Genomic DNA, 16,292 nt, shown 5'->3' on the forward strand with positions numbered 1-16,292 from the left:
AAAAGTTTCATCCTATGATTAAATTATTAATGAAATTCAAAAAGATCTGGTTCAGTTACAAAATAAATTCAGTTGTGCATTTAAGCGACTTTGGTATTTTTTCAAATAAGTTGCTGGTATTTTTACAAATGTAGCTTCTGGTCACACTGTAAATAGGCGTCCTTTCGCGAAATTGTTGTTTGTTTTTTTGTCATACTAATACGAATATATATTTAAAATATATTCAATTTTAAACAAATAATGTTGACTGTTTGCCGTCTGTGTCTAGCGAAGGATGCCAACTTCGTCATATTCAATGGCCAGGCAGCAGTGAGAATAATGTCTTGCACAGGTCTCGAAGTTGATCCCAACGATAAGCTACCGCAGCTCATCTGCCATACATGCCGAGTGCGTCTGGAGGAATTTTATTATTTTCGCAAACGATGTCATGCCGCCGATCGTCGACTACGTCATTTGATTCGCCTCGATCGCAATTTCGATGGTCAGACCAGTGACTTATTCGACGGCGACAAAGAGGATGCACTTCTCTTGAAGGATGTAGCACAATGCTCCCCCACAGCGTGCTCGGAGAGCAATGCGCTTTGGCGCAGGGAGGCAGCACAGCTTATACGCTGTGAAATCGACAGTTACAAAAGTGATTTGCTTGCCCTGTGCAAGCAGCAAGTGCGCGAGGAGATCGAACATCAAGTGCGCAGTGAAATGGAAGATCTACTCCTCGCGCAGGCCAGAAAGGAATGTCATTTGAGCGTGTTGGATGACCTCTTTTACGATATTGAGTCTTGGTTTGTTCACAAACGCAATAATGTTGTGCGTGCGCAGGCACTTGGCTCCGACGGATTTACCTCCGACATGGACGCTGCAGAGCTGGAAAGCATATCGACTATAGCATTTCAGAATACCAGCAACTCCGAAGCCGAGCTCAAGATTCATGCGGAGTCCACCAACTTGAATGCCAGTGAAGTGGGTATAGTCGAAGTGCTTGGTAATATCGAAAAATTTGTATGCATTAGTGAAAAGAGTTCAATTACAGCAACGATTATTTCAGATGATGAATCATTTGACCAAAACCAGACACCAGAAGGAGAATCTTCCGAGAGTAAGCAATCCAATAAAGAAAAAGTTACTGGACCTGCAACTGTTGTGCCCCTAACAATGGTTGAAATCAATATGCAAAATGCACAGTACAGTCACTTGCGAGAGGATCTAAATAGTGCAAATTTTCTATCGACAAAAACTGTAGCGTCTCCAGCTAAACAACGACCTTCCGAATCCAAACCGACTACAGCAAAAGCTCTAAATAGAAATTCTCCATACGAGAGAATAAGGGAGCACATTTGTCTAATACACGGTTCAGGCACGAAGCAGAGGAACACATATAATTCCAAAGACCGAAACTGCTACCGTTGCCGCCTCAGAGGCTCTCAGGGCAAAAAAAAATCATGTTAAAAATAATTTTCTTATTCCTGTGCACCATTTTAAATAATTAAGTGTTCCATATCTTAACGTAAGCCTTCTAAATAGTATACTACATATTTTTTTTCAATAAAAGATTTTGCGCGCCGAATTCCAATATTTTGCCGTTTTTAAGCACTAATTCTCGCCTTTAACACTGCACATAGCGATGATTGTACGGGACTGGAATTGGAGGTGTGTCGTGTTTTCCTTGGCATCTACAATAAATGTTCGTGCCTGGTGTCACGAACACTAACTAATACAGAATCTTAGGAAAAATTAGATTAAATCGAACTGAAAAGTCTGACAATTTAATATACAAGTAAATTAATCAAGGAGTAGCTTCTTTTCATTGAAGAATTGTTTATGTCGACTTTCACTGCGCTTCGTGAAAAATGTAATTTAACATTAGCACAACAGCAGTAGTTCCATGAACAAAATACTGCGTGCTTTTAATAACATTGCAAATGTTAAATTTTAGGGTGCCCACAGTGTCATGTGTAGCTGTTAGTGTTGGTTAGAACATTTTGCCCACTTTGTACCTTTGGCGTCTGTTGTTGCGTGCAATACAAAATAGGAATTACAAAATTCGTGATGTCGGCCACGGATGAATTTTATCCAGACATAGAGACGTGGTGTCGCCTATGCCTACAGGAGCTCAAGGATGCGCACACAATCTTTGCCGAGGACGACAAGGAGTTGTCCATACCAATGCGCTTGATGGCCTGCCTCTCGCTGGAGGCGAAGGCAACTGATGGATTGCCGAAAAAGATTTGCGGCGATTGTCGTTACCAGCTGGAGAAGTCGTTTCTTTTCCGTCAGCGAAGTCAAGCGGCTGATAAAAAGCTGCGGAAACACATTCGCCTAGTGAGCATGGGTAAAAAGAGCCGCGTCTTCGCCAAGTCGTTGGATAATGACTCGGATGAGGATGAGCTGGAATTCGTGGAATCCATAGAATTTATAGAAAAACTGGAAATGCTGCATGAAAAAAACTCACAAAAATGGCGGGAAAAGTACAAGGAAGAGATTGAAAAAGATTTTGAATGCCGCCTGGATTCCGCGCGTACTAAGCTATCTGGGGAATTGCGCAAACAACTCATGGAGGAAGTGCGAAGTGATGTGCGTCAGCAACTACATGACGAAGTGCAAGAGGAAAGCCGCAGGGAACAGCTAGCTAAGCTTGTTGGTGAACTTGAAGTTTTTTTGGCTGAAAAGAAAGCCGGTCTCTGGGAGACTCTGGGTGAGCTTCCAGTTGATCCAAAGTTAAAAACCATAACAACTCCGGAAACAACAGCAGCACTAGCACCAGCACCTATAACAGCACCCAAGCCAACCACCGAGCAGCGTGCCACTCGAAAGCGCGGTCGCATCTCGTCGCCCACAGTTCAAACAAAGCGTCGACCAAAAGGCTCGGACTCTGAAGGTGCTGTATATACGATGGAGGGTGACTCCAAAGCAGAGACACTGTCCGCGGATGACACGGAGATAGACACATCCGCGCCAGATACCATGGAGAGTTTTCGTGACATAAAGATGGTCGGCGCTGGCGACGTGGTGACGAGCCAAAATGGAGAAATATATATCATAAATGCTGCCTCATCGGCAAATTCTACGCCAGGTTCCTCAATTGAATTTCAGCAGGAGAAGAACATCACATCGTACAATAGTGAGCCTTTGGCAATTCTGGTTATTCGGAAATCTTGTAACAACTTGCTTTTGCTTTCCATTTGCAGTTAAGGACAATGGAGAGATTCAGTTTACCGACTCAAAGTCAGAGGACATTGGTGATGTGATGGTGTTTAATCTTGATGATGAGGAAGGTGACGATCAGCAGGTGTATGAGTTTAACGACAATGTCATCATATTGGTAAGCAGCCACCAGGAATTGCTCGCATCTAATCTAATCAAATGTGTATCTCTTGCAGTCAGAAGAAAAGGCAAACACCCAAATAGTGACACCTGTCAAAGGTACAAAAAACGATTTTGTAGTGAAGCGAACTCCGCGCAACACCAAGCCGACGGTTGGACGTGCCAGCGATACGCTGAAAACGTTTCAGTGCCAGCTGTGCCCCATTGCGTTTGCTACTGAGAAAACGCTGTCGCGCCATCTCAGCACGCACATCAAAACGCTGAAGAATGGAACTGGCGGGGCACTGAAGTGCCCCGTTTGCCAACTGCAGCTATCCTGCGCCAGTTCGCTAAAGCGTCACATGATCATCCATACGGGGCTGAAGCCATATAAATGCGATGAGTGCGAATTGTCGTTTTCGCAGCGCGAAGTCCTCAAGCGTCACATGGATACGCACACGGGTGCGAAACGCCACCAATGCCCCCACTGTGACACCTGCTTTGCCCAAAAAACTAATCTGCAACAGCACATTAACCGCATGCATATGGAAGGTGAACGTCAGCACAAGTGCCACCTCTGTAAGCGTAGTTTTAACCATGTGTCGGGTCTGAGTCGTCACCTTGTCGCCCACGCAGGCGTCACGTTTGCCTGCAAGGAGTGTGGACGTCAGTTTAACGACCGCAGCGCTGTGCAGCGACACGTGCAGAATGTGCACAAGGTCAAGGATACGGGTGCCGACTCTGCAACGGATAACAATGGGAATGATGCGGAATTTGAATAAGTATGTTCAAGTTCCAAATTATTTAGGCAAAGGAGCATCTAATTGTATTACAAATTTTAACAGTACCAATTTTGAATTTGTAGTTCGAAAATCATTTTAGCATAATCCAAATATTTTAAAAAACGTTTTGCAATTTTATTCGATAATTTTTTGAAGTGCTCACAATTATTTTTGGCACTAAACAAGAACATTTTCTTTATTGGTTTGAAACAGTCGTAGAGAACATGCAAAAAAAAAAAAAAAACAATTTAGCACACGCAAAAACTTATTACTAACAAATACGAATTGGAAACATCCGAAACAGTTTCAACATGATACGATATAATATAAGATAGCTAGCTACATAGATTTAGTATACACACAGTTATAATAATATATAATTCACATAACAGAATGTACAATATACGCTTTAGGCAAAAATATGTACATACATACATATTTAAACATTGTAAACAATAAACATTTATATAAATATGGATTACGAGCCATTTGCACTTAACTATAGGCCTTAGCTAATTAATTAAACGTCAACATAACATTAAACCAATACGAAATTCAAATGCAATGCAATGCAATTAATATCAAGAGCGCCTTTAAATGAGATTGCCTAGTAAAACAGTTTCGAGTTGGCGGCTCTGTTTAAAATGCCAGCACCGAAATGAACCGTTTAATAATTTAGCATAGCGATTAAGAATAAGCGATTGGCACCCAAGCTAGCTAAACATTGGAATATCTATTGTAACGAGTAAGTTGTCAACATGGCCCATAGGCCTACTGCCACTGTTAGTCTGAGTTGGTTAGCGAGCTGCGTTGCGATTCCAGTGTATTGGAGTCGTTGCGCTGGCGCAACATGCGTGGCTGACTGGCAGCAAAGTTGGAAAAGTCCTTCATCACATCCTTATAGGTCTCATCCTCGCCATTATACTCATCGCTCAGACCGATCTCGTCGTTGAGACGCGTTAGGCGTAGACTAAAGGGAAGTAAAAAAAAATATACTTAGTTAGGCGTCCACATTCAGTGTAAGAAACCTTTCAACTCACAGCGTCACGATGTCCGCATTCTTCTGTTCAACGGCAATATCCAGGGCCTTTTTGCCATCACTAGAGGCCAGATCATAAGCAGCCTTGTGTTTAAGCAGTAAATACACCTGCGCAATGTGTCCTTTGGCCGTGGATATATGTAGTGCGCTGTATCCAAGCTCATCGACTGCATCAATCGCAGCCCCATTTAGAAGCAAATACTCACAAGCCATCACCGACCCAGAGAGCACTGCCTGATGCAGAAAGGAACGTTGACGGTCGTGTACATTCTTCCAGTTCTTGTCGGCGCCCAGAGCAAAGGCCATGCACATAACAGGTAGATTATGCACAACAGCTGCTTTGTATAGCAACAGATTGGCATCTAACTGCGTGAAGGGCACTTCTTCTGGCATCTCAGCGTCAGACTCGCCTTCAGTACTCTCCTGATCACTGCCCAAGATACCGGGCGTTTCATAGCGGTCCAAAGCCAAATCATCACCAATTACAAGTAAATCATCGCGCGATATGCTTAGCGACATTGAGGGAATGTTTATCGATTCATCATCATCATCATCGTCCAATTCGTCACCAGTTTTAGCCGTGTTGTATATACTCGGATCATCGCTAAGGGTCTTGGGTAACGGTCTCTGCTGACGTCGCCGCCTCAACTTTTTCACTGCCCACTTGCGTGTACCGCCCAGCGAGAGTGTCGCACGTTTGCCAAGAAGTCCACCGCCGCCGCTCCTACCACCACCTTCACCACCATCTTCAGCTGTTTCACCACTTTCTATGCTTAGCACTTCGGCCGTTTCACTCGACAGCAGATCCTGAGGCTTGGGCATGCCACAGACAAAACGCCGCTCCACATACTTGGCCTTGATCCAGGCTTCGCGCACTCCAATCTCACATTGCTCTGAGGGTTTCCTAAGCTCGCAGTCTTCGCCGATTCGCGCCTCGTAGATACGATTCACGACCTCGTTTCCCAGCTCCATCATTACTTTGACATTCTCCGTCTCCCAAGCGTCCAGTGTCAGGGAGCGCACCTTGCTGTAGTGCACGCCCAGGCTGCGATGCACACCTGAGCATTCGATGCACAGCGTTATGCCCAAATTGATGGAGGCCCAGCGGGGATCTGATCCGCGACAGTCGCAGCACTGCGCATTGCCTGGTATCTTGAGAAACTCCTCCCAATGACTAAACATGATTCATGCTGGTACTGTTATCTATGTAGAAAAATATATATGCATTTTTTCACACTTACATTCGTCGCTTGGCGGGCAGCGCATTCGGAGCATTTGTCGACTGTGGTCGTGAGTGATGCGTGGAGGCGTGTTGTATGGCCGCGCCAATGCTGTGCTGCAGCGCGGAGATCCACAACGAGAGCATGTCCGCCGAGTCCGCTTGGAGTGTGTGTGACCTATTTTAAAGAGAATCCACTTAATTATGTAATGTAATTGGGGCTGGGAAGGATTACTCACTTGGTTGGCGATATCACCTCAAAGCAGAAGCGGCGATCGCCTTCGTTGACCGGCCGCACAGTACAGATGCGCAGATCCTCCTCCATGACCGAAAACGAGTCCTCATTGCTGCGTTTTCTGGAATGCGAATCCAAATCACTTCAGCGTACGGCACAACAAATCACAATCACAACAACAACACAACAACAGAAATCAGAATACGAGTACAAAATGGCAAACAAATGACGATTTAACCGGCAAGCAAAACGAATGGGAAAAATCAAAAGAAATGTGCAAGATAGAAACTATAGATTTTGCACCCACCTGTAGACCAGCTGATTTTCACTGAGGTAGAACCAACGTCTACACCAGGTCTTGAAACCCTTTGACTTTTTCTTAAACAGATACCCCTCGACATTGTGCGAGGCGCTGTTCGTATTCGAATCGCAATAACGATTCACGCTCATGTGTCGATTCTGCATGACCTTTTCCAGCTGCTGATAGTCACCGCGCAGAGCATTCAAATCCTCGCTGATATTCTTGAAGAACTCGTCAAAGTCGTTGCACAAATCGAAGCCCTGATGGTAATAGGTCACGCACGCCTGATAATAGTCCAGCAACTGTCAAAGAGAATACACAACGATCAGCATAAAAACACGTCCACAATTGCTTTTATTTATAAATAATATGAATACACATTGCCCCATATTGTAGACGTTCAACGAACCTGCAACGAGGGCAGTTCACAGCCAACTAAAAATGCTGCCCGGTGCCAACTGACTCAACGCTGATCAATGGGCCGGCGATATCAGAAAAGCACACTACATACATATCCATTAAGAGTGTATCGCGAATATTGCGTCATAAGCACAACAATTGTTGTTGATTTTATTTATTTACGTTAAAGACAATGAGTTTTCATTCACAGTACCCATATCGCCTGACCATAATGTCGATAAGAACTATAAATAATACCAAGCTCTACTTATTTTGCCAAATATTAATTTTATCTTTTGGAAATCTATGAATAACTATAAGTATGTATTACTCTGTTTACTCTGGTCTGGATTGTTAGTCCTATCTGAATAGTTTTCTAGTTAAGCCTTTTTCTGCGAATTAACAAGAACTTTCCAGCTAAAGAAAACGATATCCCAAACTCGTTAGCCTGGTCATCAAACACTCACTTATGAATGTACATTCATTTTTCAACACAAAACGGTTGCTTCTCAGAACAATTTGTCTGTTATCAATTCTTTTTTTTTTTGGTTATTTTCAGGTGTTGAAACTGAAAGTCTGTATTGTATGTATATACTCGAATGGAAAATATTGTGCTTTAATCATGATTAATATTTTACAAAATGAACATTAGTACCTTAAATTTGAGTATCTCTTAGCATGTCCAATTTCTTATATACCTACTCAGCAGTTTCTATTTATTTAGTTTCTTAACGTATTAGACTTGATATTCTTTGGTTATTACTATTACCTTCTGATGACTATATTAATCTAACTAGTATCATTAGCACTGACTCCACTCTCGCTTACTAAAAATATATTCAATAGAGAGATTTTCAGAACTTACCGTAGAAAGTATGGAAGGTACTTTGCGCGCCTGAACTAGCGTTATGTAGTTGACATAGTCCAGAGCGGTGTGCTGGAAGCAAGACTTGGAGGCGGAGAGAATATTTGCAGCCTCCTGGACTTCCTGTGGTCGATTTTTGCTCGCCTGTTGATTTAAGGATAGATGTTCTTAGCGTGGACAACAATTTCGAATATTTCTACAGTACGCACCTGTGCGTTCTTAATGAGCGCATTGTCGTAGCCCTCGGAGACCTTTAGGAAGTGTCCTTTATAGTCCTTGACCTGGTTAATGTCGTCTTTGACAAACACGTTGAGATTTTTTAATACCGTTCGACTGGCCTGATCCAATAATATCGTATGAAACTTGTTCATTTCCTATAAACAAAGAAAGGACATTTTAATATATAAATTCATTAGGTAGTTTGCCTGCCCGAATGACGCACCTGGAAGCAATGAATCAGCTTGCCGAGCGCATTGTGCGCATTTTTATTGTCGAGAAAATGCTGCTGCAGATCCCACAAGGACATGGCAAATGCGCTAAAAGTCATAAACAAGCAAGCGTTAAAATGTGCATCAGATAAGAATATAATAGAAGAATATAAAGTGCGCAGTTTACCTCTGATTCTTGACATATTCCTTGCCCGAGTCGACGGCCACATTGCACAGCTTGATGATTTTCTCCAGCCTCTGCTCCAAATGTTCAATGTCCGCCTCCTCTTTGGATACAAATTGTCTGTGCCAAAGCAAATGAAATACGTTAGCAAAATCTTTTGGACCCAGCTGTTGTTGTTTGATTGATGTAAACAACGAGGCAAGTGCCGATGCTGAAGAAGCACGGAGTCGCTGTCGCAAGTGATTAACGTTGCCCACTGTGTGCTTAATCAGGGGAATTTTCATGGAGGGGGCGAGCGAGGGTTTACGGGCCTGCAGGCAAAGGCAGCTACGTCGCAGTTGCCACTCTTGCTGTTTATTTATGTTGACTCTTTTAATGTATGCCACTTTATTAAAGTGCTGTTTGTGCGTTTAATTAAAGGCGCGCTTTAAAGCCAGGCGCAAAAACTGCAGACGTGAACGATATAGCAAACTTGGAGTGAAATGAAGCCTATTGTCTATGTTTAAATATATAACTTATTCTCCCTTGTCTTAGTCACAAATGTTTTTTAACATGTCGCGTGGCTTCGCCCCATGTGAAAGCTATTGAAATATATAGCCAAGCTGGGCTGGCAATTAAAAAATGTCTATGGCAACAAGCGAAAGCTTTTGTCTTTGGGCGAGATTAACCACGGCAAGTCTGTCTTGCCTGGGAGAAATCTTATCAATCAGCGCCGAAAATCGCGTTCAATCGCTTTGCAGAGCAATTAGTAACAAATACACACACATGCATAGGCACAAACACACACACACACATGTGTGTGTGTGTGTGTGTTTCACATCATGCTGTGCTTGAATGATAAATTCCAAAACACTGACGATGTGGAAGTCAAGTGCAAAGTTTTTTCGATGATGATTAAGCGGCAGCAATATTTGAGCCGCGCTAGAAGACGTTGCAGGGGGGAAGGGGAAAGGGGAGGGGGCGGCGGGTCTGAGCCAACGAAAGCTGTTGATAGCACGATATCCATGCGGAACCAGTCACGCCAGAAAAAAGCCACTGTCATGAAGCCTAAATGCAAATACCAAATGCGGAAATATAATGCGCAGTGTGTGTTGACGGAAAGGGGGGAATGGGAAAGGGGGCGAGGGAGGAAGCGTTTGTGAGCGCGAGAGGAAGCAAAGGCTCAACTCAATACGCACCTGAATCTTGGCGAATCCTTCAGGCACTCCTCAAATTCAATTGTGGCGCGCATTGTTAAAGCACACACACGCGACGGTGTACTTGACCTGCAGTATTTGCACTGTTGGCTATTTACACAAATCGCTTAGCGAAATTTTTGGCTTCCTTCAGCTGTTGCTTCTGGCACAAAAATTGATTCTGTTGATTGAAGCGATGCAGTGCCTAGATGCTGGCAGCTGAGTTGTAATGACACGCGCACATTTTTTTCAGGCCGCAGCCACACATGTAAGCTGAGCCACTAATTAATTGAGGGCTGGCGTATTTAAAGATAATTTACCAAAATTTGCCACAAAGCGACGCACACAACAAAACGTCGTCGTCTCACTTTCTACACGCGCTCAATAACGTGCTAATTTTGGGCAAAACGCATCGACAGTGTTGTAAAACAATCGAGTGGCATTTCAGCGCTGGGCAGCACTAGCACTGCCTTTTGGTTCTTCTGCTTCTTTTGCCTGGTGCTGTTTTTGTGTAATCTAATTTTTCTATAAAAACACAGTAATTATCAATGCACAAAAGTTTTGCATACCATTTAAAAGTGCCAAGTGCTAATTTCTTGTATAAAACTATGGAAGTGAAGCGCTGAATAGTTGTTGAAAGTCGTCGTCGTTGCCGCAGTCGTCGTCTTGTGCTTTTCATTTGTTTACCCTTTGTCTTGTGTTCTTGTTCTACGTGTTTGCCTTCCGTGTTCATATCAACCTGCATACATCTCTCTGACGTCACAACGCGGCAAACACACCCCGCCAGGAAACATTGACCTATCTGATCAACCGTAAGATCGACCGACCAAGTGACCAATTGGCACAGCGCAGCGGAATGTGGAAGTGCCACAAGTGCGGCAAACCCGTTTACTTTGGTAATTTAAACACCCACATATGCATGTGCTTATACACACACACACACACACACACACATCACACACAATCATAAAATCGTGATGTGCATGCCATTTGTTTAAATAACAAACATTCAAATTACATATTTCGATTCAACATAGCGGAACGTAAACAATCATTAGGCTACGATTGGCATCCGGAATGTTTGCGTTGCGAGGAGTGCGGCAAGCGACTTAATCCCGGCCAGCATGCAGAGGTATTTAATTAAAGCCAGCATTTACTTCAATATGCAATTATTCACATGCATTTCGCTTCCAACTCTTATAATAGCATAAAGGAGTGCCTTATTGTCATGTGCCCTGCTATGGTGCGCTGTTCGGACCGCAGCTTTTTGGTCATGGCACGCGCGTTGAGTCACACAAAAGTTATGGAGTAAAAGGCGCCCAGAAACCAGTCGCCGCTCAGGCTAATGGACCAGCACTGCCACGCGATCACTTGGAGTCTAAGCTGAAGGTCTGACGCATGTGTATAATCTCAAGCATAGAATCTTAACTAGATAAGTTTTTGAATTGCAGGTTTACAATCAGTTTTATGACAATAAAAGCCTGGAGATACGCAGTCGCGAAGTGAATAACCGTTTGGTCTTGGAAGGCCCATTGCGTGTCTTTTGGGGCGTTCAAGGCGTCATTCATCTGAAGGAGGACGATGATCAGCGCACGTTTATAGTGCGCAAGCGCAACTCCTGCCGTACGTCCAAGGCGGCGGATGTACGTTCGAATAAGCCAATTGTTGAAAATAGTTTTATCGTTTTTGTTTTGTTTTGGCAAACAGGAAAGCTGTTCAGACAAGGAGAACGAAGCTAGCGACTCGGTGGCACCTCCCACGACCACGGCTAGCGAGATGGATCCACTTTCCACGGACATTTCACTGTCGGAAAGCATGACCTTCGACTCGTGCAGTCTTAATGAGATATCCGAGTTGCCGACAACACCTGAAGATGCATCCGCGATTACGTCAGGCAGTGGACAGTTGGTAAATGGGAAGCCAAATGCCAACAATGATGAAGAGGATATAACAAGTACGGATTCCTCAAGTACACTAATTGGCAGCGGCACGGAGGCAATCACGGCCAGCACCAGCTGTGCGTCAAGTACGTTGCCCTCTAAACTGGATAATCTGGAGAAATTAGAGTGGGATGATATTGACGACTTGCTGCAAGTGGAGCGGCGTCACAGTGAAAAGGATAAGATCTATGGAACGATGCCCGTCAAGTTGCCCTCTTCTTCGTCGCAATCGTCCAGCGAGAGTTCGCCCAGCAAAACCTGCACGGACAGCACATCTTCTACCAACACGCAAAACAATCAAATAAACTCTGCCTCTTCGCCCACAACGACTACCAATACTACAACAAGCAGTAGCTCAGACAACTTTATGACTGCCACTGGCTCCCTGACTACGAACACCAATACACAAAATACTAGCACTGTGAGCACCAGCAACACCACATTGGAGGACTACAAGACGTCTGACGATACGACGCTAAAGCCCATGGATTTCGAGGATTTCAAGCGCAGCGTTCATCAGGATTATGTAAATGGTGCCAACTCGTTTCAGGAGCCAAATGATGATACCCTTAAACGTAATCAGCCTATCGATCCCTCTCGCATAAACGACTCCCTGAAGTTCTACGGAGAGAATTCGGCTATGAGCAAGAGCTTTAACTGTGAGCACGCGTTGCGCTCCATTGATCCCACACTGATTAATGACACCATGCACTTGCGCAGTAGCGTTGACTCCAGTCGCTCATCGCAGCGTCAGTACGCTTTGCAGAAGAGTGGCTCTGCTTTTGCCTCCACAGCGCCAAGCCGCGAGCAGCATAAGCCGTATGAGCAGGGACGACAGCTCTTCGAAAAGGGCATCAATCGGTCCAAGTCGGGTCCCAGTTGCTTCGTCTATTCCGACAGTGATGATGATGACGATGATGCGACGCTGCGTCCGCATCGTTTGGCCACAGTCCGACGCAGCGATGTGCCTCCGCGTTATATCCAAATTCAAATGAATTGCTATCCCAAAGAAGGTGGAAGGGGTGGTGCCAACGCCGGTGCTGTTGGCAGTGAGAACGAGTCGAGCCGTGCCGATGCATCATCGGTAATGTTCAACTTTAATTTATTGAATGAACGAAATTAAATTATAAGACCTGGCCGCAGATGAAAGAATCGGAACGCAAGCAACATCGATAAAGATTATATGAAGGGAGAGAGTAAGCAGTTGTGCTCAGCCTATTTTGTCCTTTTTTTTTATTATTGCAAAGCTTCTGCTGTACTTATTAGATCGCGACCAAAAGGTGTCTTAGATATACTCTTGCAAATGGTTATATAATATAACTGCCGCAAAATTTAGCAGACCCCATTATATCTATTCTTTATCAGTATCAACATGTGGTCAACATCCGTCTGTCGATTTGAACACCGCTTGTCTGTTTTTTTTATAAACTAGATTCTCCTATCTACCCTAAGAATTAGTTGAATATATTGGGCTGAGTTCTTATTAGAAAAGACTTTAGTGTATAATGGTCAATATTTTGAAGAAATTATTTGAATTATTTCATTAAATAATTTAGGAAAATACTACTAGAAATGTATTTATATGGAAATCACACATTGCCGTGTGTCTGCAAGAGTACTCAAATGTTCGGCAACCTTAAGATTAGAGTATTTATTTGATTGTTCTTGCATTTATTCGAACACCGCAACGTAACGTCTTGTAGCTAATAGTATCTGTGTATAAAATAATGTGCATACCTATAAATGCTTATAATATAATACAACTAAAGTAACGTTAGGCCCGTTAGTTTATTTAAGTTGATAAGAAAATGTACTTTTCGCAAGCATATCGCTATCTATCTTAATAATTCTCTTAACATTTGCTAAGGTGTTAAGCGGTGCTGTGGCTGGCGACGAGCTAACCCAAACGGATGAGCTTTATACGGCCACCGAAGGCAGAGATGCGGCCGATGGCATCGAAACTGCTGCCAATGAGGCGGGCTTGCATGTGAATGAAGATGGTGTTGTGTTGAGAAGACCACCGCGCACTGGAGCTGCAGCAATCAAGCGACGCAGTGGCAATCGGCGGTCAGTAAAATAATTTGAAAGCATATGCAGCGCCTTGTTAAATTGTAATTATTATTTACAGATCCCGCACCAAGCTGAAACGTCGCTGTTCAATCAATGGGCATTTTTACAATCGGGAAACATCGTTTTTTACGCCCCCATATGGCTCTCAAATGTCTGTGTGGGTCTCATCGCTGGTGACCACGCAGGAGGTCATCAATTTGGTGCTAGAAAAGTATAAGGTGGATAGCGCACCGGAGAATTTCTCGCTGTTCATCGTGCGCGACAACGGTGAGCAGAAGCGCCTCAAGGACAATGAATATCCGTTGATAACGCGCATTACGCTGGGACCGCACGAGGATGTTGCACGACTCTTCCTGGTGGATGCGCGTAAAACTGATGAAATCAGGTGAGTCGCCCAGAAAGCGAGTCATATCATATACATATTTATACAACCTGTTGCACCTATGTTTTCAGTAATGAAGTTGCTCAATTTTTAAATCTATCGCTGCCTGAGTGTCGCGCCATTTTGGATCAATATGATCAGGAACTGGCGCGCGAAGTTGTCAAAGTTAAAGAGAGGTAAGCACAAGTTATATATTAATTTATTTATTACAAGTAGATAATGGGCATCTTTGAAAATGAGTAAAACCGATCGGACACATATTCAACTTTTGCATAGCTTAACATAATCCTCCATTGCCTACCCTATGGGAAAGTTTGTCTACTCAGATGTTTCAAAGAATTTGTGAATCTTAAACTCACGGCCATACACCTGGGGTAGACCCAATTTGCATCTAGTCCGTATCAGTTATATTTATATATGTTTAGATTAACTGTAAGATGCTGTTTATTTTTTCAGATACGCGGAACTGCGCCGTCGCATTGTGTCACGCATGGAATCTCTAAAAGTGCATTTGTAAATGCCAACGGAATCTCCAACTGCATCAAGTTTTTATATAGCCATAATGTTAATGCGGCCAAAAAAAGCGACAGCAGCAAAGCAAATAGTATTCCTTACATTTATTAATTTTCATATAGCATTTAGGCAAAATAACGCATAATTTAGTAAACATTTGGCGCCCCAGTGAACAAAGCAGCCGCTGTCTTGAGCCGCAGTTAATTTTTTGTTGTTGATAAAAATGTAACTAACAACCACAATCAGGCATTTCCAATTTAGAAAGCGATTAAGACTTGTAACTAACCAAAAAATAATTATTAATCTGCGTACACACACAGACTACCAAACTATTATACTAATTTCTTTGTGTTGAATATCAAAAGATGTGTGTTTATCTATTGTTTATTGATAACAAGTTTAAGAGCCATGGTAAACAAAAACAGCAAGAATATGAATTATATGTATGTATAGTTTTTATAGCATCAAGTGCGTGAAATATTTAGCGCAACTTTTTTACAGGCCATTCGATAAAGTTAATTGATTGAAAGCAACAGTAACAATAACTATATGTAAACTAAGATGGACTTGTTGATTGAAAATCATTTGAATATCAAATTAAATGTAAAGATTTAACAAACATGTTGATGATCAGATTTCGAACAAAAGGATTCCTTAAGCCTCAATAATTATCTATGCACAAGCACAGGCGCAGTGACCCGTGCCAGTTGGCGTTACACCAGAGCAGAAGTCAATGATGCCATTACAAGTAAAGAAGCTGATGTGGAAGCAGCCACACACATACACACACACACACACGCTCATAAGCGGCCCAGAACGCGGCCTATGTGACTGTGTGTTCGGGACTATTAATTTTAAACTGACAGAGCCTGGGGGCCAACGTGGCTGGGACTTAGTCTTTTCCAAATGCGTCGACTTGGTGGCTGCGAGGCGCTGACGCGTTAAATGCTTACGGGCTATCCCGGTCAGAAGCGTTGGCAATAATCGTGGTGACGGCGTCATCGATTCGGGCCAAGTGTGCCAAGCGCCAATACAGAAAAATCAACAGCCAACGACACTAGAAGCAGCAGCAACAACAACAACAACAGCAACAGCAACAACTGTGGTCCATTTGGAATGTAAACGCGATTTAGGCACTGGGGGCAGGTTCACGACCCATTGGCCAAAATTGCCGCGGCGCAGTTAAGAGACATTGTTGGAGCGGCAAGAGCACTAGCGAGTCGAAAAATAAAATCGATTCTGGATGTTGGTATGTCGCAGACTCGGCTCTCAGCCTTTTATTGTTGCTGATGGTGGTGCTGCGGATGCGGCTGGTTGTCGTCTGGAAGCGCTAGTCCCAGCAATGCGAATGTCGCGCGAGAGCAGGCGACGATTGGACGGGGGTGGATTATTGCGCATACGCAGTGGCGTACACTGAAACAAATTATAGAAAAGATCTACAATTGAATACGCCCAACTAA

General features: G+C 43.5%; 4 protein-coding genes across 7 annotated transcripts; 3 read left to right on the top strand and 1 right to left on the bottom strand.

Annotated features, from left to right (window-relative positions):
• The first annotated feature begins 137 nt into the window (after positions 1 to 137).
• On the top strand, positions 138 to 1,570 carry LOC6630960 (uncharacterized). 3 transcript variants are annotated; one of them, XM_032439392.2, is made up of 2 exons: positions 138 to 960; positions 1,031 to 1,570. In XM_032439392.2, the coding sequence occupies exons 1-2, from the start codon at positions 241 to 243 to the stop codon at positions 1,148 to 1,150; spliced, it is 840 nt and encodes a 279-aa protein (XP_032295283.1). In that variant the 5' UTR covers positions 138 to 240; the 3' UTR covers positions 1,151 to 1,570. The 3 variants fall into 3 exon arrangements, with proteins under 3 accessions (XP_032295283.1, XP_032295284.1, XP_070063274.1); XM_032439393.2 differs by having other exon boundaries at positions 1,046 to 1,570; XM_070207173.1 differs by having other exon boundaries at positions 140 to 982; positions 1,046 to 1,570.
• A 391-nt stretch (positions 1,571 to 1,961) lies between these two features.
• LOC6630959 (uncharacterized) lies at positions 1,962 to 4,333 on the top strand. The gene is made up of 3 exons (XM_002054700.4): positions 1,962 to 3,118; positions 3,186 to 3,319; positions 3,378 to 4,333. The coding sequence occupies exons 1-3, from the start codon at positions 2,047 to 2,049 to the stop codon at positions 4,080 to 4,082; spliced, it is 1,911 nt and encodes a 636-aa protein (XP_002054736.1). The 5' UTR covers positions 1,962 to 2,046; the 3' UTR covers positions 4,083 to 4,333.
• A 206-nt stretch (positions 4,334 to 4,539) lies between these two features.
• CenB1A (Centaurin beta 1A) lies at positions 4,540 to 10,310 on the bottom strand. Of its 2 annotated transcripts, none has more exons than XM_002054699.4 (10): positions 9,931 to 10,310; positions 8,756 to 8,872; positions 8,583 to 8,676; positions 8,350 to 8,514; positions 8,141 to 8,284; positions 6,883 to 7,178; positions 6,580 to 6,696; positions 6,363 to 6,518; positions 5,123 to 6,295; positions 4,540 to 5,052 (listed from the first exon to the last, which is right to left on the bottom strand). In XM_002054699.4, the coding sequence occupies exons 1-10, from the start codon at positions 9,981 to 9,983 to the stop codon at positions 4,866 to 4,868; spliced, it is 2,502 nt and encodes an 833-aa protein (XP_002054735.1). In that variant the 5' UTR covers positions 9,984 to 10,310; the 3' UTR covers positions 4,540 to 4,865. The 2 variants fall into 2 exon arrangements, with proteins under 2 accessions (XP_002054735.1, XP_015027762.1); XM_015172276.3 differs by having other exon boundaries at positions 6,580 to 6,717.
• An 85-nt stretch (positions 10,311 to 10,395) lies between these two features.
• On the top strand, positions 10,396 to 15,417 carry Rassf (Ras association family member). The gene is made up of 9 exons (XM_002054698.4): positions 10,396 to 10,823; positions 10,965 to 11,059; positions 11,134 to 11,316; positions 11,379 to 11,570; positions 11,635 to 12,951; positions 13,735 to 13,934; positions 13,996 to 14,322; positions 14,391 to 14,495; positions 14,776 to 15,417. The coding sequence occupies exons 1-9, from the start codon at positions 10,784 to 10,786 to the stop codon at positions 14,834 to 14,836; spliced, it is 2,520 nt and encodes an 839-aa protein (XP_002054734.1). The 5' UTR covers positions 10,396 to 10,783; the 3' UTR covers positions 14,837 to 15,417.
• The last annotated feature ends 875 nt before the right edge of the window (positions 15,418 to 16,292 follow it).

Source organism: Drosophila virilis, chromosome 2 (assembly GCF_030788295.1).
Source record: "Drosophila virilis strain 15010-1051.87 chromosome 2, Dvir_AGI_RSII-ME, whole genome shotgun sequence".
In the NCBI taxonomy this organism is placed as follows: domain Eukaryota; kingdom Metazoa; phylum Arthropoda; class Insecta; order Diptera; family Drosophilidae; genus Drosophila; species Drosophila virilis.

Coding starts and splice junctions, on each gene's coding strand:
- Rassf (XM_002054698.4), top strand. CDS start 10,784: ATGTGGAAGTGCCACAAGTGCGGCAAACCCGTTTACTTTG. Junction 11,317..11,378: donor ACTTGGAGTCTAAGCTGAAG/GTCTGACGCATG, acceptor TTTGAATTGCAG/GTTTACAATCAGTTTTATGA. Junction 14,496..14,775: donor GTTGTCAAAGTTAAAGAGAG/GTAAGCACAAGT, acceptor TTATTTTTTCAG/ATACGCGGAACTGCGCCGTC.
- CenB1A (XM_015172276.3), bottom strand. CDS start 9,983: ATGCGCGCCACAATTGAATTTGAGGAGTGCCTGAAGGATTCGCCAAGA. Junction 7,179..8,140: donor TACCTTCCATACTTTCTACG/GTAAGTTCTGAA, acceptor TCTCTTTGACAG/TTGCTGGACTATTATCAGGC. Junction 6,296..6,362: donor CTGCCCGCCAAGCGACGAAT/GTAAGTGTGAAA, acceptor AATCATGTTTAG/TCATTGGGAGGAGTTTCTCA.
- LOC6630960 (XM_070207173.1), top strand. CDS start 241: ATGTTGACTGTTTGCCGTCTGTGTCTAGCGAAGGATGCCAACTTCGTC. Junction 983..1,045: donor GGGTATAGTCGAAGTGCTTG/GTAATATCGAAA, acceptor CGATTATTTCAG/ATGATGAATCATTTGACCAA.
- LOC6630959 (XM_002054700.4), top strand. CDS start 2,047: ATGTCGGCCACGGATGAATTTTATCCAGACATAGAGACGTGGTGTCGC. Junction 3,119..3,185: donor GAACATCACATCGTACAATA/GTGAGCCTTTGG, acceptor TTCCATTTGCAG/TTAAGGACAATGGAGAGATT. Junction 3,320..3,377: donor ACGACAATGTCATCATATTG/GTAAGCAGCCAC, acceptor TATCTCTTGCAG/TCAGAAGAAAAGGCAAACAC.